Raw genomic sequence first — 22,754 nt, 5'->3', positions numbered from 1 at the left:
GAGATAGGGGGATGCCTTACTCTCTTTTGTTGGAGGTGGGTTAAGGTCACATTGGATCAGTGGGTCCTGGAGGTGATATGAGAAGCAGATGTGCTGTAATTTTGCAGTATTCCTAGGGACATGTTCATGGTGTCTCCTTGCCACTCCCCACAGAAGAAGCAGGCAGTGGACTCGGCTTCCTTGTGTTCCAGAGGATTACTGGTAAGTGTTCTTACAGTCCTTAGATTGGAGTACATACTTTCATTGCTTGAGTTCAGTGTTTATTGTTGGTTGAGTACAATAATGGTTGACTGTTTTTAATCAAGTTTTTTGCTTTTGAAGAGAATACTAGCAGGCTAAGGTCACTGCAGGGGTATATATATATACTGACACGTCAGCTTGCTCTGTCTCCATCTGCTGGCAGGGGAGCATAACCCACTTGTTCTGAGTCCATCTGTCTACACTAAGGAAAATGAAATTATCAGGTAAGTAGTAATTTCTCCATATTTTTAATAAAACCTATAACTCTTATTATGTAAGCCTTGTTATATGTATCTCACATGCTTACTACGTTTGATGTAATACTAAGTTTTTTGGTTTATCTATAATTGTTACTATGTATGCCTTGTTTTCTCACAGGACAAGCAGGATGGTTGTCCTCACAAATGGGTGACATCGAGGATGGAGCCCACCACGGAAAACTTCTGTCAAAGTTTAACAGAACTTTGACTGGCCCCTACTGGGCATGCCCAGCACGGCACTGACCCTGCAGCCAGCAGGGGTCTCCCTTCAGTCTTCTTTTTTCCGCGCAGCAGTTGCCACGCGGCGAAAGGAGCTCTAAACCACGTTCCTGACAGGAAATCGGAATTTTATATTCTGAAGAAAATTTGCCCCTCAGGGGTCTCCCTTCGACAAATTTTTACATCTCGCGGAATTCCGGTAAGTTTTTTGCCGTTTTTGGTCGACTTACGTCGAATTTGGCCCTTGAGGCCTGTCGACAGTCACCAATCCCGCGACTAAATTTTTGGCCCAAGGCCATGGCGACGGGGTTTCGTCGATGTCCGGATTGCACCCGGACTATGTCAATCACAGACCCCCATAGGGTCTGTGTTTTGTGTTTAGGCAGCGAGCATGATGTCCTGACTTGCACCAAATGTGCCTTAATTGACACCCAAAGGTCGCAAAGCCAGGATGGAGAAGATGGGGCTCCTCTTCCATGCTCGCACCCCAACGCCATCGATACCATCGACGTCATCGGAACCGGCACCGTCGAAGTTGCACCATCATCGTCAACCCTCCAGTGACCGACCACCATCGATGACTTCCCGGCCGTCGACTCCCGTCCCTTCCCCGGATGGGCGAGGGGATCGGAAAGAAAAACATCGCCATCGACGGCACAAGTCTCAGCCCGTCGAGGATCCAGAACCATCGACCTCCGTACAGACCGAGCCACCGACTAAAAAGCCTCGATCAGACCTGGCACCGTCCACGTCTCATTCGCAGGCACCGAGGAAACCCTCACCCCCTCGGGGTGTGGGAGCCGTGATCCCACCGGTTACGGTGGTCCCTCCGGCTCAGCCTCCTTCTCCCGTCGAGCCGGGTCTCGTTACCCCTGGTCTCCGGGCAGAACTGGACCGGCTGGTCCAGGAGGCAATCGAAAAGGCGATGCAGAAGTTCCAACCTCCACCGGCTCCGGCACCGACTTCGGCACCGACTTCGGCACCGACTCCGGCACCGAGGAAGGAACCGACCATCGAGCCACTGGTGGGAACACTGGCACCGCTACTGCACCGCATGGAAGCGCTTCTAACGGCCCTTCCATCGGTGATTTCAGTAGCACCGACAACACCACCGTCTCCGAAAGGATTATCATCAGGAGGGGAAACACCGTTCGTAATTCCCCCTTCAGGGGTGGTCCCATCGGTGCCTTCTCATCCCTCGCCACCGATATATCCTTCGGCTCCACCGATTCCAAGGCCGGCACCGATTCCATCGACAGCACCGAAGCCCTCGATGCCGTTTCCAGCTCCGCCTTCAGCACCGATGCCATCGAGATTATACTCGATACCCTCGGTGGTTCCTCTTAATATCCCGGACCCTCAACCAGGACTTTCAGGGCTTCAAGCCCCGCATGATCCCTATGATACCTGGGGTGATGATACCTTTTCTGACACGGATTTACCTTCACCACCGTCTCCTACAGAGAGTAGAAAGCGTTCTCCTCCTGAGGATCTCTCGTTCATTAATTTTGTGAAGGAGATGTCAGAGTTGGTCCCTTTTCAGCTACAATCTGAAACAGATGACAGACACCAGATGATGGAACTTCTCCAATTTCTGGATGCTCCTAAAATCATCGCTTCCATCCCTATTCACCAGGTGTTTCTGGATCTTCTAAAGAAAAACTGGGAATCTCCTTCATCTGTTTCCCCAGTCAATAAGAAAGCTGACTCCACATATCTTGTCCAGTCAGCACCGGGTTTTCAGAAGCCTCAACTGGATCATCGCTCTGTCGTCGTTGAGTCAGCTCAAAAGAAAGCTAAGCGTCTAAAACCACACTCTTCAACTCCACCTACCAAGGACAACAAATTCCTGGATAGTGTAGGAAGGAAGGTGTATCACGGAGCTATGTTAATTTCACGCATAGCTTCGTATCAGCTTTATATGACTCAATATAACAGAGCCATCCTAAAACAGATGCAAGAATATGCGGACACCTTGCCTGAGCAATATCAACCACAACTTCAAGCCCTCCTTAACAAAGGGTTTGAGGCCGGGAAGCATGAAATTAGGTCTGCATATGACATCTTCGATGCTTCCACAAAAGTTTCAGCCATAGCCATCTCAGCCAGACGTTGGGCTTGGCTAAAATCATCAGACCTTCGCCCAGAGGTCCAGGACCGGCTATCTGATTTACCCTGCCTAGGGGACAACTTGTTTGGAGACCAAATTCAGCAAATAGTAGCCGAATTAAAAGATCACCATGAGACGTTAAAACAACTCTCATCCACTCCATCTGATGTGACCTCCAAACAACCATCTAAGAAAGACTCTAAAAAGTCGTTCTTTAGGCCACGTCGGTATTACCCTCCATCGGCTAAGCCTCGACCTCCACGGTCTTCCAACAGAGCTCAGCCACGCCAGCCTCGGAAGCAAAGACCTACAGTAGCCCCACCCCCTGGGCCTACGGCGGGCCTTTGACCTCCCTGTAGAGAGCACGTGCCAAACCCCTCTTCCAACCATCCCTGTGGGAGGTCGACTGTGCCACTTTTTAGACCGCTGGCTACAGATCACCTCAGATCAGTGGGTACTAGCAATTATAGCACAGGGTTACCACCTCAACTTCACTACTCGTCCTGCAGACTCCCCGCCTCTACAAGCATGGAGTCTGACCAGCCACTTGGCTCACTTACAACAAGAAGTATTCCTTCTTCAACAATCAAACGCTATAGAACCTGTCCCTCCCTCTCAGCAAGGAAAGGGATTCTACTCCAGGTACTTCCTGATACCAAAGAAATCAGGGGGGCTTCGTCCCATCTTAGACCTTCGAGCCCTCAACAAGTACCTTCAAAAAGAAAAGTTCAAGATGGTAACCCTGGGCTCGCTTCTCCCTCTGCTGCAAAGGGGAGATTGGCTATGCTCTCTCGACCTCAAAGACGCTTATACCCACATTGCGATAACACAATCCCATCGCAAGTACCTGCGGTTTCTGGTGGGCCGAAACCATTACCAATACAAAGTACTACCTTTCGGCCTGGCATCTGCACCACGGGTCTTTACCAAATGCCTCGTCGTGGTTGCAGCATTCCTCAGGAAGGAAGGTGTCCACGTCTACCCCTACCTGGACGATTGGCTAATCAGGGCCTCCACCCAACAGATTGCTCAATCCTCCCTAAAATTGACAATTCAAACACTCCTTTCCTTAGGGTTTCTTGTCAATTACGAGAAATCTTGCTTAGTCCCATCTCAAACCTTATCCTTCATTGGGGCAGACTTGGACACCTTACAGGCAAAGGCTTACCTTCCTCTTCAAAGAGTTCAAACCCTGATATCCCTAGCTCGCCAGCTCCAGTCTCAAGACACTGCCACGGCTCGCCAATTCCTTGTTCTCCTAGGACACATGCATCCTCGGTTCAAGTCACTCCCATGACCCGACTAGCCATGAGAGTTACACAATGGACTCTGCGACACCAATGGATTCAAGCTCTTCAGCCGCTGTTCTCCATTGTCACAGTTACACAAGCGCTACGCCTGTCTTTAACCTGGTGGACAAATCAAGTCAACCTCCTTCAGGGCTTACCTTTTCTCCTACCAGATCCACAAGTAATCCTAACCACCGACGCTTCCCACATCGGTTGGGGGGCCCATGTGGACGATTTACAAACTCAAGGACTCTGGTCTCGAGAGGAAGCCGAACACCAGATAAATTTCTTGGAACTGCGAGCAATCCGCTATGCACTCAGAACTTTCCAAGCTCACCTATCGAATCAGATAATCTTGATCCAGACAGACAACCAGGTGGCCATGTGGTACATAAACAAGCAGGGAGGCACAGGCTCCTTCCTTCTGTGTCAGGAAGCTGCGCAGATTTGGGCAGAAGCCCTCTCCCATTCCATGTACCTCAGGGCCACCTACCTGCCGGGAGTAGACAATGTATTGGCAGACCAGCTGAGCCGTGTCTTCCAACCACACGAGTGGTCGCTCAATCCTCTAGTAGCGACCTCTCTATTCCACAAGTGGGGTTACCCACACATAGACCTCTTTGCGTCCCCTCAGAACCACAAAGTGGACAATTATTGTTCTCTCATTCGGAGCCAGCACTCTCGGCCAAGGGATGCCTTCTCCCTCAAGTGGACAACCGGTCTGCTCTATGCATTCCCTCCACTTCCTCTCCTGTCGAGGACTCTCGTGAAGCTACACCAGGACAGAGGAACCATGATCCTGATAGCACCGCACTGGCCGCGCCAAGTGTGGTTTCCCATACTCCAGGATCTCTCCATGTGCAGGCACATTCCCTTGGGAAAGGACCCGCATCTATTCACTCAAAACGACGGATGCCTCCTCCATCCCAACCTCCAGGCCTTGTCCCTGACGGCATGGATGTTGAAAGGTTAGTCCTTCAACCTTTTAACCTTTCGGATTCAGTTTCTCGTGTCCTGATAGCTTCGCGAAAGCCCTCCACCAGAAGATCCTATTCATATAAATGGAAAAGGTACACATCATGGTGCACTTCTCAGTCCCTTGATCCCCTTTCCTGTCCAATCTCTAACTTCTTGGACTATTTATGGCATCTATCAGAATCAGGTCTTAAAACCTCTTCCATAAGGATGCATGTCAGTGCAGTAGCCGCCTTCCATAAAGGTATCGGGGGTGTCCCTATCTCAGTACAACCCCTGGTAACGCGCTTTCTTAAAGGCTTGCTCCATCTGAAGCCACCCTTGCGTCCTCCGGCCCCATCTTGGGACCTTAATCTGGTTCTTGGTCGTCTAATGAAACCACCTTTCAAACCTCTGCACTCCTGTGACTTGAAATATCTCACTTGGAAAGTGTTATTCCTTTTTGCTATCACTTCAGCTCGCAGGGTTAGTGAATTGCAGGCCCTAGTTACCTATCCGCCTTACACTAAGCTCCTGCAGGACCGGGCGGTACTCCGCACTCACCCTAAATTTTTACCTAAGGTAGTTTCGGAGTTTCATATCAATCAATCCATCATACTACCTATCTTTTTTCCCAGGCCCCACTCCAACTCCGGGGAACAGACTCTGCATACCTTAGACTGTAAACGAGCTCTAGCTTTTTATCTAGACCGTACAGTTTCTCACAGAAAGAGCACTCAATTATTCGTCACTTTCCATCCTAACAAGTTAGGACAACCTGTGGGTAAGCAGGCTCTTTCCTCCTGGTTGGCGGACTGCATTTCTTTTTGCTATCAGCAAGCTGGCATTCCTTTCCAAGACCGTGTTAAAGCACACTCTGTGAGGGCCATGGCGACTTCAGTAGCACACCTTCGATCGGTGCCGCTTCCTGACATCTGTAAAGCTGCAACCTGGAGTTCTCTCCATACCTTTGCAGCCCACTATTGTTTGGACAAAGCTGGAAGACAGGACTCCATCTTCGGCCAATCTGTCTTGCGTAACCTTTTTCCAACATGATGTACCAACACCCTTCCACCTTCCCGGTAGGGTGCGGATGCCCGTTCCCAAATTACACCCCAGTTGTTGTGCCTGTTGCACGCCGTTGGGTGCCTTTGGTGCAAGTCAGGACATCCTCAGCTCGGTACTCACCCATTTGTGAGGACAACCATCCTGTTTGTCCTGTGAGAAAGCAAATGTTGCTTACCTGATGTAACAGGTGTTCTCACAGGACAGCAGGATGTTAGTCCTCACGAAACCCGCCCGCCACCCCGCGGTGTTGGGTTCGTTTTATTTTTACTTTTTCGGCACTGCCTGTAGCTTTGAAAATCAGACTGAAGGGAGACCCCTGCTGGCTGCAGGGTCAGTGCCGTGCTGGGCATGCCCAGTAGGGGCCAGTCAAAGTTCTGTTAAACTTTGACAGAAGTTTTCCGTGGTGGGCTCCATCCTCGATGTCACCCATTTGTGAGGACTAACATCCTGCTGTCCTGTGAGAACACCTGTTACATCAGGTAAGCAACATTTGCTATATGTATCCCACATGTTCGATGTAATTTCTATCTTTAGTTCTCTGTAGACCGACGCGATATGTACTATTACATGAACATCGGTATATAAAAGCCTTTAAATAAATAAATAAATAAATAAATAAAACCTTTCTTCTTCAGCCCAACATATGCTACTCCTAAAGTGCTGGAAAAAGCTGGTTTGACCTTGGCAGATATTGATGTTTTTGAATTCCATGAAGCTTTTGCAGTAAGTGTCTTCTGATTTTCTTTTGTTGTATTATTACAAATAAAATTTCAATGTACATTGCAATGCATCTTTGTCATAGAACATGCTATACAGAGAATAAGAGATAGTACACATCAAATGTTTAATGAAGCAGTACATTAAAGACAATGAAAAAAGGCAAACAAATTATATCCATGAGTAAAATACAGAAGAAAAGTAATGACTATAATCAGACTCAGAAATGGCCCAGTGGTGTACTTGCATTGGTAATAGTTAAGGGGCAGTTTATCTGGCAGCACATATTGTTCAGTCCATTGAGAAAACTAGGTGGCACAATTCAATTCATCTCACATAAACACAAGTTCCTCTTCAGTCAGTCAGACTAGTCCAGGAGATTGGGTTTATGCTCTCCTACCAGCAGATAGAAACAAAAAACGATAGGCTTGCTGATGTCACCCTTTATAAGGTCCCTTGCTGCCTTCAGCCTGCCAGTATTATCCATCTCCAGCAAATAATAGGCAAGCATCCTATCATGTGAGCTGGTGCCTGGGCTAGGCCAGTTGAAAGCAAACCCAGAAGAATTAGGCTGCTCTTGGGGTGACTGTCCTCTGGGAGCTTATCCCCGGTAAAGCAAAGCCAGAAACCAGGGGGCTCATCCAGGAGCTACCTGGATAAAGTGAGACCAGCTGTGGTGCCTCTGGCCAGTAGCTGGAATATTTTCTTATCCTGATTGCCTTGGTGCCCTTCCTCCTTCGATTTGCCCCCCACTGTTTTCCTTCCTTCACACCTCATCCCCTCCTCTGTTGGCCTGCCTTCCCTCCTCCTTTTAGAAAAAGAAACCTAATGGCAGAAAAAGACCGCATGATCTATCTAGTCTGCGCATCCACCTAACTAGTTTAGCTTTACAACTTCCATCATCCCCTCAGAGATGCCCTGTGTTTATCCCATGCTTTCTTGAATTCAGATTCTGTTCTTGTCTCCACCACCTCCACTGGGAGGGCTGTTCCATGCAACCACTACCTTTTCTGTAAAGAAATATTTCCTAAGACTACTTCTGCCCCTTTCATCCTCATCCCATGTTCTGGAATCTCCTTTATCCCAGGACAAGCAGGATGCTAGTCCTCACATATGGGTGACGTCAGCAACGGAGCCCTAGGCGGGAAAGTTTTCTGTCAAAGTTTCTAGAAACTTTTGACTGGGACTGTGGTGCCTAGTGAGCATGCCCAGCATGCTATGAAATTCTCTGCCACAGGTGTCACTCTCCAGCCTTCGTCTTTCCGCGCTGCTGTCCGCATCGCGGGATAGGAGCCGTTGAGATTCCTCTCAACACAACAAAAATTTGACTTAAAAAGTTGTATTAAATAAATATTCTCTGTCACAGATCTCGAGGGGTAATTTTTCTTCACCGGCCGGTGAATACCTCGGTCTCAATTGTCCTTTTTTGAAGGATTTTTCTCTTTCCACGAATTCCCTTTCTTTCGACGGCTGTCAATTAGAAATATGGCTACAGGGTTTAAAAAATGTCCTGTATGTGCTCGGAAAATGTCGATTACCGACCCGCACCTCGAATGTGTGCTATGCCTCGGGGAAAAACATGAGGTAAATAATTGCCCTCAATGCACCGAGATGACTCCGAAAAGTCGTAAAACTCGGCTTGAAAAAATGGAGCATCTTTTCCAGCTCCAACTTATCCCATCTCCGTCGGTGTCATCGAAGTCGTCCCCGACCGGAATGTCTAAGCACTTACTACTTAAAAAACCTCGCACGGGGCCGTCGGGGGATCCCTCGTCACCAATCGTCATCATCGACGAAATCCATCGACCCTCAAAAGATAAAACACAAGCATCAACATCGACGTCCATCGATTCCCGAAACTGATACCCAGGAACCCTCGATGGCAAAGCAGCCACGGACTGAGGAAACACCGGCGCTTGGGCCTACTCCTCCATTTTCTGTTCCTGATCCTCTGCAGGGCTCTGCACCGGATCCTACACCTCAGCCACCGCGTACAACTGCTCTGGTACCATCAGTTGTAACACCGGAATTGTCTGAGATTATCAGACAAGCGGTATCCAAGGCCTTCATGGAACAACATCTAATTCCGACGGGCTTGTCGATGCCGATGCTCCCTGCATCGATGCCGGCAAATTTGCCGATGCCGGTGTCGACCTTAACACCGAGGACTAAAGGAGACTCTATGTCGACGCCCAAAATAATAATGGCGTCCACATCGATATACGCACACCTGCCATTGACCTCTTCGACGTCGATACCGATGGCTCCGCCGACGTCAGATCTGACATCGAGATGACCACCGTCGACGTCGATTCTGATGACTATTCCGTCGACCCAACCACCACAGGACGAACCAGAAATTCAAGATCTAGCTTTCTTCCAGCGTCTACTGCAACGGTATCAAGATGTCATCGACACTTTACAGAGACAACCTGACAAACAAACACTTCCATTACCTCCCATCGATGACCCATTACCAGGTCCATCAGGATTATATTTACCATCTAAACCCATCACAAGATCCCCTCACAGGGATGATGATGAGGACTCCTGGGATAGCCAAGGCTCAAATACATCTTCTGAGGACTTTGTCAGAACCCTCTCCACCAGAACCCAGAAAAAAGTCCCCATCAGAAGACTTATTCTCCAGTTTTATACAAGACATGGCAGATACCATATCTTTTAAACTGGCTACCGAACAAGACACTAGACAACACACTCTAGAAGTCTTACAATTTGTAGATCCTCCCAAACAAGTTTTGGCTATCCCAATTCATGAAGTGCTCTTAGATTTCAACACAGGATCTGGGAGCACCCTTCTACAGTTCCAGCAGTAAACAAGAGTGGATTCCACTTATCTGATACAGACAGCACCTGGCTCCAAAAGGCACAACTACCACATAATTCAGTAGTAGTTGAATCTGCCCAGAAAAAGTCAAGACGTGTCCGTCCTCACTCTTCAACTCCCCCAGACAAAAACCACAGCTTCCTGGATACATTAGGGAAAAAGGTGTATCAGGCAGCAATCCTGAATTCAAGAATCTCTGCATACCAGTTGTATATGAAACAGTATCAGAGAGACTTATGGAAGCAGATGGAGCAATTCATAAACTCGCTACCTGCACAGTGTCAGGAATCAGCACAGGCCATAGTAAACAAAGGCCTAGAAGCAGGAAAGCATGAGGTCAGAGCAGCTTATGATAGCTTTGACACTGCCTCCAGGACTGCAGCTGCTGGGATTACTGCTCAAAGGTATGCATGGCTCAAGGCCTCGGATCTCAGGCCTGAGGTCCAGAAAAAACTAGTGGATCTGCCATATTTGGGAGACAATTTATTTGGTGACAAGGTCCAGGAAGCAGTCCAACAGCTAAAGGACCACACTGAAACATTACGTCAGCTGTCCCAAATGCCTCAGGATACCTCAGCACAACCACAACGACGTTTACCCCGCAGGGATCCAAAACGTTCTTACCACAGGCCTCGTAGATACTATTCTCAAACATCCAGAAGCAGGATCTACTAGGCCTCAACAACAACGCTCCCAAACAAGACCCCCTAGAGCTCCTCGCACACAACCTCCACCTCAGTCAGGTCCAGCGGCGGGGTTTTGAGAATCAAACCAGAGAACAAGCCATACCTATAAATCCTCAAATACATTTGCCAGTGGGGGGAAGAGTATCCCATTTTTATACACACTGGCAAACAATAACAACAGACCAATGGGTACTCTCTATCATCGCCCATGGTTACAAACTAAATTTCCTCTCAATTCCTCCAGAATTTCCACCAACTGCCTGCCCAAAACAAAATTCTCAACTAAATCAATTACACATAGAATTATCCACCCTTCTGAGAGCCAGGGCCATTCAACCAGTACCCCGGACACAGCAGGGCAGAGGATTCTACTCCAGATATTTCCTCATTCCAAAGAAAACTGGAGGCCTACGTCCCATCCTAGACCTCAGAAATCTCAACAAATTTCTAAAAAGAGAAAAGTTCAGGATGGTTTCTCTAGGCACCATGCTTCCACTTCTTCAAACAGGAGATTGGCTTTGTTCTCTGGATCTACAAGATGCTTACACTCACATCCCAATATTCCCTCCTCATCGAAAATATCTGCGCTTCATAGTGGGTCATCAACATTTCCAATACAGAGTACTGCCATTCAGACTGGCATCTGCTCCCAGAGTCTTCACCAAATGTCTGGCAGTCATAGCAGCACACTTACGCAAGGAAAGTGTTCATGTTTTCCCATATCTAGACGACTGGCTCATCAGAAGTCAATCTCAACAGGGAGCAATAATTTCTCTCAACCGGACATTGCTCTACTTCACTCCATGGGGTTTCTAATAAATTATCAAAAATCCCATCTCACACCTTCTCAACTACCTCTCCATTTCATAGGAGCAGAACTAAACACAGTCCTTGCAAAGGCTTTCTACCTATGGATCGAGCAGAAACATTATCCACGTTGGCAAGCTCGATTCACTCCAAAAAAATCAAGCAACAGTTCATCAGTTTCTAACTTTACTAGGCCACATGGCCTCTACAGTTCAGGTTACACCTCTAGCAAGACTCGCCATGAGAGTAACTCAATGGACTCTAAAATCACAATGGATCCAAGCCATTCAACCACTACATTCTTCAATTCAAGTAACCCACCAACTACGTTCTTCACTTCTTTGGTGGATAAACAAGGACAATTTATGCAAAGGCCTACCTTTCCAACAACCAGTCCCACAGATAGCATTAACTACAGATGCATCCACCTTGGGTTGGGGAGCTCACATAGACAATCTCCAAACACAAGGGACCTGGACAACACTCGAAGCAACATTCCAAATCAATTTCTTGGAGCTTAGAGCTATACGTTATGCACTGCATGCGTTCAAGGACTGCCTTTCTCACAAGACTGTTCTCATCCAAACGGACAACACAGTTGCCATGTGGTACATCAACAAACAGGGAGGTACGGGCTCGTATCTCCTTTGTCAAGAAGCTGCACAAATCTGGAACTGGGCCTTGAACCACTCAATACTTCTTCGGGCCACTTATCTAGCAGGCATTCAAAATGTAGTGGCGGATCGACTCAGTCGTCAATTCCAACCACACGAATGGTCACTAAATCCCTCAGTAGCGACCAAGATATTTCAAACTTGGGGTCAACCAACAATAGACCTCTTTGCATCACATCTGAATCACAAAGTGGACAACTTCTGTTCTCTCCGCAAACACAAACACCAGCCAGCCAAGGACACCTTTGCTCGCCCTTGGAACTCAGGCCTTCTATACGCATATCCTCCGATACCACTCCTAACCAAAACTCTAGTGAAACTACAACAAGACAAGGGGTCCATGACTCTCATAGCCCCATATTGGCCTCGACAAGTATGGTTTCCCACACTGTCAGTCAGGGATCCAATTCGACTAGGAGTAGATCCCAATCTCATCACTCAGAATCAGGGACAGTTGCGCCATCCCAACCTTCAATCCCTATCTCTGACAGCATGGATGTTGAAAGCTTGATTCTACAACCACTCAATCTTTCAACCACTATAATAGGTTAAAGCACATTATGCTCTAACCTAAATTCCTTTTGTATTATGTTATAATTCCTCCTGCCTTTCTTTCTTCCAGCTTTAAGCTTCCCAAGTTTTTTACTCCTTGTTAAATGTAACTTTGCCTTATTCTCCTCTCTTGTTAATTACTATTTTATTTATTGCTTCAGTTATACCCTTGTTCTATGTAAACCGATCCAATATGGTTATTACTATGAAGGTCGGTATAAAAATGTGTTAAATAAATAATAAATACTTATAGCTTCACGTAAACCTTCCACAAGAAAGAACTATTCTTCAAAATGGAAAAGATTTACTTTGTGGTGCACGAAAAAGAGTATTGATCCCTTCTCTTGCCCCACAACTTCTCTACTAGACTATTTATACCACCTTTCAGAATCTGGCCTCCAGACTTCCATCAGTAAGAGTACATCTTAGTGCAATCTCAGCTTACCATTACAGAGTTAGTGATGCACCAATCTCCACTCAACCTCTTGTAAGCAGGTTTATGAGGGGATTAACTCACCTTAAACCACCAATTCGGCCACCAGTCACAGAATGGGACCTGAATCTGGTCTTAACAAGACTCATGCGTTCTCCTTTCAAACCCATAGACTCCTGTGACCTAAAATTTCTAACATGGAAGACTATATTCCTAATAGCCATTACATCAGCTAGAAGGGTTAGTGAGTTACAAGCACTAGTAACTTAAGAACATAAGAAATTGCCATGCTGGGTCAGACCAAGGGTCCATCAAGCCCAGCATCCTGTTTCCAACAGAGGCCAAAACCAGGCCACAAGAACCTGGCAATTACCCAAACACTAAGAAGATCCCATGCTACTGATGCAATTAATAGCAGTGGCTATTCCCTAAGTAAAATTGATTAATAGCCATTAATGGACTTCTCCTCCAAGAACTTATCCAAACCTTTTTTGAACCAGCTACACTAACTGCACTAACCACATCCTCTGGCAACAAATTCCAGAGCTTTATTGTGCGTTGAGTGAAAAAGAATTTTCTCCGATTAGTCTTAAATGTGCTACTTGCTAACTTCATAGAATGCCCCCTAGTCCTTCTATTATTTGAAAGTGAAAATAACAGAGTCACATCTACTCGTTCAAGACCTCTCATGATTTTATTTATTTATTTATTTAGGGTTTTTATACCGGCATTCGTGGTTAGAAACCACATCATGCCGGTTTACATATAACAAAGGGGGTGTGAACGAAATAACGGAACATAAACAAGTGCAGAGATAACTTGAAGTTACAATATAACAAGGATCATATAACTGGGGAGAGAATTAGAGTAAGATAACAGAGTAGTTAATATTAATAATTTACATTATATTGTGATGATCTTAAAGACCTCTATTATATCCCCCCTCAGCCGTCTCTTCTCCAAGCTGAACAGCCCTAATCTCTTCAGCCTATCCTCATAGGGAAGCTGTTCCATCCCCTTTATCATTTTGGTTGCCCTTCTCTGTACCTTCTCCATTGCAACTATATCTTTTTTGAGATGCGGCAACCAGAATTGTACATAGTATTCAAGGTGTTGTCTCACCATGGAGCGATATAGAGGCATTATGACATTTTCCGTTCTATTAACCATTCCCTTCCTCATAATTCCTAACATTCTATTTGCTTTTTTGACTGCTGCAGCACACTGAGCTGACGATTTTAAAGTATTATCCACTATGATGCCTAGATCTTTTTCCTGGGTGGTAGCTCCTAATATGGAACCTAACATCGTGTAACTACAGCAACGGTTATTTTTCCCTATATGCAACACCTTGCACTTGTCCAATTAAATTTCATCTGCCATTTGGATGCCCAATCTTCAAGTCTTGCAAGGTCCTCCTGCAATGTATCACAGTCTGCTTGTGATTTAACTACTCTAAATAATTTTGTATCATCTGCAAATTTGATAACCTCACTGGTCATATTCCTTTCCAGATCATTTATATATGTGTTGAAAAGCACCGGTCCAAGTACAGATCCCTGAGGCACTCCACTGTTTACCCTTTTCCACTGAGAAAATTGACCATTTAATCCTACTCTCTGTTTCCTGTCTTTTAACCAGCTTATAATCCACGAAAGGACATCGCCTCCTATCCCATGACTTTTTAGTTTACGTAGAAGCCTCTCATGAGGGACTTTGTCAAACGCCTTCTGAAAATCCAAATACACTACAACTTATCCACCCTATACAAAATTTTTAAATGATAGGGTGGTTCTCCGTACACATCCAAAATTCCTTCCTAAGGTGGTTACAGAATTCCACTTGAATCAATCTATAGTTTTACCCACTTTCTTTCCAAGGCCTCATTCTCACCAAGGAGAACAAGCTTTACATACCTTGGACTGTAAATGTGCTCTATCTTCTATTTAAACCGCACTGCAGTCCACAGGAAGTCCAAACAACTTTTTGTTTCTTATGATCCAAACAAATCTGGTAAAGCAGTGGGTAAACATACTCTATCCAACTGGCTAGCAGATTGCATTCAGTTTTGCTATGAGAAAGCAGGTCTTCCCCTCCAGGGGCGGGTAAAAGCACATTCAGTACGAGCAATGTCAACCACAGTAGCACACTATCATTCAGTGCCAATCCTTGACATATGTAAAGCCGCAACATGGAGTTCTCTTCACACTTTTGCAGCTCATTACTGCTTGGACAAGGAAGGACGACAAGATTCAGCCTATGGACAATCTGTCTTAAAGAACTTGTTTCAGTTTAATCCCAACTCCTTCTACATCCAACATGCTGTAATCTTCAGCTGATTCATTTTCAACAACAATACATCACGTTGCCTCAATACAAATGACTCGGCCTCTAGCTTGCTAATCACCCATATGTGAGGACTAGCATCCTGCTTGTCCTGGGATAAAGCAAAATTGCTTACCTTGTAATAGGTGTTATCCCAGGACAGCAGGATGTAGTCCTCACAGAACCCACCCGCCACCCCGCGGAGTTGGGCCTCGTACTTTATTATTTTATTTTTGCTAAAGCTTATTGCTACATACGAGACTGGAGAGTGACACCTGTGGCAGAGAATATCATAGCATGCTGGGCATGCTCACTGGGCACCACAGTCCCAGTCAAAAGTTTCTAGAAATTTTGACAGAAAACTTTCCCGCCTAGGGCTCTGTTGCTGACGTCACCCATATGTGAGGACTACATCCTGCTGTCCTGGGATAAACACCTATTACAAGGTAAGCAATTTTGCTTTCTATTGGCTCACCACCTGTACATGGAAATCTTGAAGGTATTTAAATGTCTCTCTCATTCTCCTCTATCTCGCCTTTCCTCTAGAGTAAATGTTTAGATTTTTGTCTGTCCCCATATAATTTGGAATGAAGACCATTTTAATAGCCACCCTCTGGACAGATTCCAACTGGTTGATATACTTCTGAACATACGATCTCCAGAACTGTACATAGTATTCCAATTAGATCTCACCAGGAACCTATTCACAGACAATATCGTCTCCCTTTTTCTACTGGTCATTCCTCTTCCTATGCAGCCAAGCATCTTTCTGGCTTTTGCTAGCACTTTATCCACTTGTTTGGACACCTTAAGATTATTAGATAGAATCGCCCCCAGATCCTGCTCTTCTGTCATGCTTAGAAGAATTTCATCCCCAATATTGTACCTCTACCTTGGGTTTTTGAATCCTAAATGCATAACTGCATTTTTTAACATTTAAATCTCAGCTGCCAGCAATGTTCCCTCTAAGGATTGGGTTGCTATATGCAAAGTTTTACTTGTGAGCAAATATTTTTGGTTTCCATCTCGTCCTGCTACACCAGTCCACCCATGACAAGTGGGTTATTTCCCCCTATCAGCAGGTAGAAGCAGACACTTTTCCTGTGGGTCATCACAGCCATTAATTTGGTGGTGCTAACAGCAGGAATCCACACACTCTCTCACCTCAGTAACTGCAAACCCTTCACTGCCAAATACTTTGAGAAGTAACACACATCCCTGCAAAAAAAAAAAAAAAAAACTCACCTAAAACCTTGTCATAGCATACTATACCATACCAGCACTTTCTCAGGACTCAAACTGCAGCAGGCTTATCTATGACATGGCAGCAATGCAAATATTATACCATGTCCTAGAATGCTAATACATCACCTATTAGGGTTAACAAAATAAGCCATACTGCCCTCAAAGTCCTAAGAAAAACTACATGCCAGCAGAAATACTGCAACTCAGGTACACATGCAGAATACAGATAGACCCTTATCTAATACAGAATAAGGGACTACAAATTAGAAACAGAAACATGCAGACAAAAATAAAATGGAAAACCTGAGAAACCAGAATCTAAACAGTGGAATACTAAAGAAAGAACAAAATACAAATATGTAATGCACATTCCCAAAGATAACATACGCCAATCATAAAAAATTATTTTTTTTTACCTTTGTTGTCTTATCTTACTTTTCTAATTGTTTGGTCCCAGGATTTTTTTCCCATGGTCTTTTTCTCTGGTTTTCCCAATGCCTTTTACCAGGGTCTCTTTTCTCTCCCCCTCTCTCTCTCCACCTGTCTTCTTCCCTTCCTCCCTCAAACACATACTCGGGCTCTCATTTTCACATTCTGTGTCTCTCTCTCTCGCTCTCACTTTCACAAGCTCCCACTGTCACATGCTCTCTCTCACACATACGGCTCTCACTCCCATGTGCTATCTCACGCTCTCACACGCACGCTCTCGTTCTCACATGCTGTCTCTCACATACATACACACACACACACACACAATCTCTGTCTCTCAACTCATTCACACACACACACTCTACAGGGCCTCAGCCTCCATCTCACCTTTGGGCCTTCTCTTCACGGGTTGCAGCAAGATGGGATCCACGGCAGCCCTGCCACAGAAGCTGCTCCTCTTCTATATACAGGCCGACGCGCTTCTGACTTACTGTCCATGCGGCTCTGGCAACGTTTTTCTTCCAGGATCATGCAGGCAGGAAGGAGGAGGAGCACCCAGAGTTTTAGGGTCTCTTCTTTGCTTCAAGCTGTAGTGGGATGAGTTCCACCACAGCCCCACTGGTCTTCCTTTATGGGGGGATAAAAGCTATGTGTGGCTGTGAGAAAAATTGTGCACAGTTGTGCATGCACGCAGCTTAAAGAGAACAGTGGCTGTCAGACTCTAGACCATTCGTCCAAACTTCATTTGCACCCTTCTCATAGCACATCTCATAGCTGGCTGTCTACTCTGTCGCAGTTTTGGTATTATCTACAAAAAGTCAATTTTTTCTCCAATGTCTCTTGCGAAAATATTGAAAAGAACTGTTCCAAAGACCGAACCCTGAGGCACACCGCTAGTAATACCCCACCTTCTTGGAGTGAACACTATTTACCATCACCCGCTGTCACTCATACTCAACCAGTTTCAAACCCGCTGTCACCTCATACTCAACTAGTTTTTAAAACCCAGTCACTCATCTAGGGCCCATAACATTGCTCAGTTTCTTTATAAATTGCTTATATGGAAACTGTGTCAAAGGCCTTTACTGAAATCCAAATACATTGCATCTAGTGCTCTCCCTTGATCCAACTCTGTAGTCACCCAGTCAAGAAATTGATAAGATTTGTCTGACAAGATCTACCTCTGGCAAAATCATGCTGCCTCAATTCTTGCAATCCATTGAATTCCAGAGAAACTGCACTATCCTCTGTTTTAACAATGATTCCATTAATTTGCTTACCACATATCTGTAGTTCCCAGCCTCCTCCTTACTTCCACTTTTATGAATAAGAACCATATCCACCCAGCTCTTGTCCTCTGGGACTACTCCTGACTCTAAAGAAGCATTGAAAAGATCTGCCAGGAGTTCTCTAGGTTCCCTTAGTACCCTCGGATGTTTCCCATCTGGCCCCATCACCTTATCTACTTTGTTTAGTTAGCTCCTCACAAACTCACCTTTTTTAAATTCAATTAAGGTTTACTTAGCTACCAATCTTATTTGTGTATACACACGTGTATATTTTGTGGTTTTGGTCCTCGCCCTTCCACAATGAAAACTGTACAGAAATATTTAAGTAATTTTGCTTTTTCCTTATCAGCCTCTACATATTCTTCCTCGTCACCTCTGAGCCTCACCATGCCACTTTTGCACTTCCCTCTATTACTACATAACTAAAAAAAAAAAAATTAAAACCATCCCCTGTTTTACCATATTTGCTATTTTTTCTTCCATTTGAATTTTTTCATTCCTGACTTCTTTCCCAGTTTCTCTTAGCTTTTCCAATTGTTGTTACCTGTCTTCTTTCTATGATCTCTTGTAGTTTATGAAAGCTAATCTTTTCTCAGAGGACAAGCAGGATGACAGTCCTCACACATGGGTGACGTCATCTGATGGGGCTCAGAACAGAACTTTCATTTGAAAGATTCTAGAGCTTTCTGGATGCTCTACTGAGCATGTGCAGCTGTAGTCACCTCCCTGCCTCTGAGCAATGTTGCCAGTTTAGCTATTTTGTAGCTAGATTTGGTGAACTTTTGAACCAAATTGAGACTTTTAAACTGAATGGGACAGGGAGCTAATTTAGCTTCAAATCTAGCGACTTTTTCACAGCTCTAAATTTCCATCAGGCTCCCAAGTTAAAGAGCATATCTGGAAGCAGAAAAGTGCAAGAGAGTAAGGACCTCCTTTCACTAGAGTGTAGTGCTGGCTGATTCTACTCTTTTCTGCCCTTGTTACAGCCCCTCGCTCCTCAGAACTTGCTCTGTTAGTTCAATCTCTCCCCTAACCCCCCCACCGTCACCACAGGAGAATCTGATTAACATCGCAACCAAGCTCTCTGCTAGAAGGAGAGAGAACAAATCACAGCCAGCAAAAAAAAAAAAAGGAGCTGCAGCAACTTTATCATCACCATATGACAGACTGTGACAGCAGCAGAAGAACAGAAGATAAGGAGAGAGCTATGTTTTATCCTCATTGCTGTGCTGCTGGTAGAGAGAAGAGGTTCTCTGCCATGCTAGTAAGCCCTCTGTGTGAGCCAGTCTGGCTGATCTCAGTAAAGGGCAATCCAGTAGGCTGTGGACACCGTGAATGTCTTGAAGAGAGGAGGGAAGTGTAAAGGAGCTGCTGCAGGTTGTATAGAACTTTGCATGATGATGCTGAAGTACCCTTTGGTATTGTGTGTATGTGTGTGTGTGTGTCAGTGTCAGAAAAAGAGAAAATGTGTTTCCATGTACGTACCCGGATCAGTCCAGACTCCTGGGTTTTGCATCCTCTCCAGCAGATGGAGACAGAGAAGTTTTAACAGACTCCATCCTATACACTTGAGGTGCCAGCTAGAGTCTGTCAGTATTTCTCTGTCTCCAGCAGTTGGTGGAGTGCAAAACCTTTAGTCTGGGTTTGGTGTTAGGTTTTTAGGTTTTTAATTTGTTGGTATTCTTTCCTTTGGGAATCTTAAAAAGACAAGGATTTAGTAAAAAAAAAACAAAAACAAACCACAAACAAACAAGAACAGAGAGAAGATATCTCTTTAAACCTCTCAGGGGGTTGCTAGGTCCTGGTGGGACCATAGCCCCTGGTAGCAGAGGGTTGGGATCCCTGTAACTGCCCGTGGCTGAGGGTGATACCGGGGAGCCCAGTTCACTCACCCTCTGAAGATCTGCACACAGGAAAAAACAACGCTGAGGTGATTTATTTAATGTCTGAGCCAGCCTAGCGGTCTCTTTCAGCCCGCCTTCCTTCCAGTGCCGTTTTCGTCATCCTTTTCAGTTCCTACAAGCTCCCGGGAGTTTATCTTGGTCGTGCTGGTTCTTTTTTCGGGCCCCGATCCTAATTTAGCTCGGGGATCATGCCGCATGGTGCGGCCTGCGCGCCGGAGTTTGTACGGGTTGCTTGTCGGGAGGGGAAGGCTCTTCGGGGGAAGCCGATTCCGGCAAAATCAGAGCACTCATGGACCCTGGGAGGGGAGAATTGCTGCTGCAGCCTCAGGACCCTTTTCACCTCAGCGCAGGTACTGAAGCCTTACTGCGAACGTTCAGGGAACAGGAGAAGGCTGCCCTGGGGGAGGGGAACTCCCCGTCACCTCTTTTGCCACGTCCTGCTGCCCGGGGGGGGGGCGCGATTTACAGGCAGCTCACATCTCTTCCTCAGAGGAGGAACAGGAGAGAGACTCGGATGAGTCTTCTTCCTCGTTCTCCTCCAATTTTGTTTTGTTGCTGCATAAAGCCTTCAAAGCACGGAAAGCAGCAAAGAGCCAGGGTACTAAGGTACCCTGTGAGGTCCCAGCGTCACTGGGGGCTGGGACAGGAGCCTCATCGCTCCACAAGTGTACCAAGTCACACACGGGCCGGTACAGTACAGTGCGCTCCAATGGAGCGCACTGTTAACCTGCAATTGGACGCGCGTTTTCCCTTACCCCTTATTCAGTAAGGGGCCGAAAACGCGCTTCCAACCCGACAAACCTAATAGCGCCCTCAACATGCAAATGCATGTTGATGGCAATATTAAGTATTCGCACGCGATTCAGTAAGTAAAATGTGCAGTCAAGCTGCACATTTTACTTTCAGAAATTAGCGCCTACCCAAAGGTAGGCGCTAATTTCTTCAGGCACCGGGAAAGTGCACAGAAAAGCAGTAAAACCTGCTTTACTGTTCGAATGTGGCATAGAATCCCCCAAGGCCAAACGCCCTCTTCGGTCCTTTTACGGTTTGGTGGGCAGTTCAGATACGGACGGTGCGGATGAAGGGGAGTCTCCTCAGCAAGCCCTGGTGAGGGACCAGATGCGGATCAGGATTACCAGCTACAGCCGGCCAAGCTAGTGGGGGGCACGCCTCTAGTGGAGGGTGATGATCCCAAAGTGTTCCGCCTGTTCAGAAGGGATGAACTAGGTCCACTTATCCTGGGTATTGAAGTTCCTCCGGAGGACTCGCGGTTTGGGGCTATGGATCTGGTGATGGTGGGGCTCAGAGGTCCAGTTCGATCCTTTACGTTTCATATGTCAGTTACGGATCTTTTGTTTGAGTGGGACACTCTGGACCTTGGTTTAAAGTCTGGCTATGGACAAGTTATACCCGCTTCCAGAGGAAGCACTGGACCTACTTAATGTCACTAAGGTGGACGCCGCAGTCTCGGCAGTGACCAAGAAAACCACCATCCCGGTAACAGGAGCCGCTGCCCTGAAGGATTTACAGGATCGCAAATTGGAATTGCAACTTTAAAAGATTTTTGAGGTTTCCGCCCTAGGGGTCCGGGCTGCTATGTGCAGCAGTTTCGAGCTGCAAGCCAGTCTCCACTGGGTGCAGGATTTGTAAGCAGCAGCATCCCTTTCTACGAGTGAGGCGGTGCAAGCGGGGCACCTGGAGGCGGCGGTAGCTTATAATGCTGACGCGCTTTATGATCTGTTACGGACTTCTGGCAGGACTGTGGTCTCGGCCGTGTCTGCTTCAGGCTCCTCTGGCTTAGCCGCTGGGCTGCGGATGTTTCGTCCAAGGCTCAACTGGGTTCCTTACCAAGGGTAAGCTGCTTTTTGGGCAACAATTGGAGGACATGATAAAATCTCTGGGGGAGAATAAAGTCCATAGGTTGCCAGAGGATTAGACCCAGGACGAAAGGATCCTTTCCTTAATGGGCAAAATTTTGGGGAAATCGCTGGTTTCACTCTTCACGGTCCACAGTTTCGTCCTTTTGACAGGGTTCCGGCCACCAATCTTCTTAGAATCTGTCCTTTCGAGGGCACCGGCCTGCCAGAGACCACAATCTCATGGGGGTCCCAAGTCAGCGCAATGAAGCGAGCTAATGCCAAGGCTCCTCGATTTTTCAGTCTGCGACGGGAACCAGGAACAGAGGGGGTAGATGCTCTAGTCCTTCCCTGGCCAAAGGACGTTCTGTTGTACGTCTTTCCGCCGTGGCTGTTAGTCGGAAACGTTCTGCGCCGCATTGAAGCTCATCCGGGCAAGCTCATACTCGTGGCTCCGGAGTGGCCGAGGCGTCCGTGGTTTGCCGACCTTCTGAATCTAGCAGTGGACGGTCTGCTGAGATTTCGGCCGTCTCCGAATCTTCTGCAACAAGGCCCCTTTTGTTTCGGAGAGGTAGATCGCTTTTGAAAGGCAGTGATTAAGGAATAAGGGTTACTTGAATGTGGTTATTGCCATGCTCTTACATTCCCGTAAAACTTCTACCTCCATGGCGTACGTTAGAGTTTGGGGAGTGTTTGAATGCTGGTGTCTAGACCACGAAGTGCAGCCATCCAGGCCTTTAATTCCGGATGTTCTGGATTTTTTACAGGCTGGATTAGCCAAGGGGCTAGTGTGTAATTCCCTACGAGTTCAGGTGGCAGCCCTTGGTTATTTTCGTGGAAATGTGCAGG

At 46.3% G+C, this 22,754-nt stretch overlaps 1 protein-coding gene across 1 annotated transcript in view; it reads left to right on the top strand.

Moving 5' to 3' along the window:
* The window catches only part of HADHB (hydroxyacyl-CoA dehydrogenase trifunctional multienzyme complex subunit beta), a 268,881-nt gene that overhangs the window by 209,563 nt on the left and 36,564 nt on the right, over nt 1–22,754 (top strand). Inside the window, exon 13 of the mRNA XM_029596902.1 lies at nt 6,776–6,863. Coding sequence (XP_029452762.1) covers nt 6,776–6,863 — 88 coding nt within the window. The remainder of the gene's footprint in view (nt 1–6,775; nt 6,864–22,754) is intronic.

Source organism: Rhinatrema bivittatum, chromosome 3, assembly GCF_901001135.1.
Source record: "Rhinatrema bivittatum chromosome 3, aRhiBiv1.1, whole genome shotgun sequence".
NCBI classification, from domain to species: domain Eukaryota; kingdom Metazoa; phylum Chordata; class Amphibia; order Gymnophiona; family Rhinatrematidae; genus Rhinatrema; species Rhinatrema bivittatum.
This window is presented reverse-complemented; position numbering and strand designations above follow the sequence as displayed.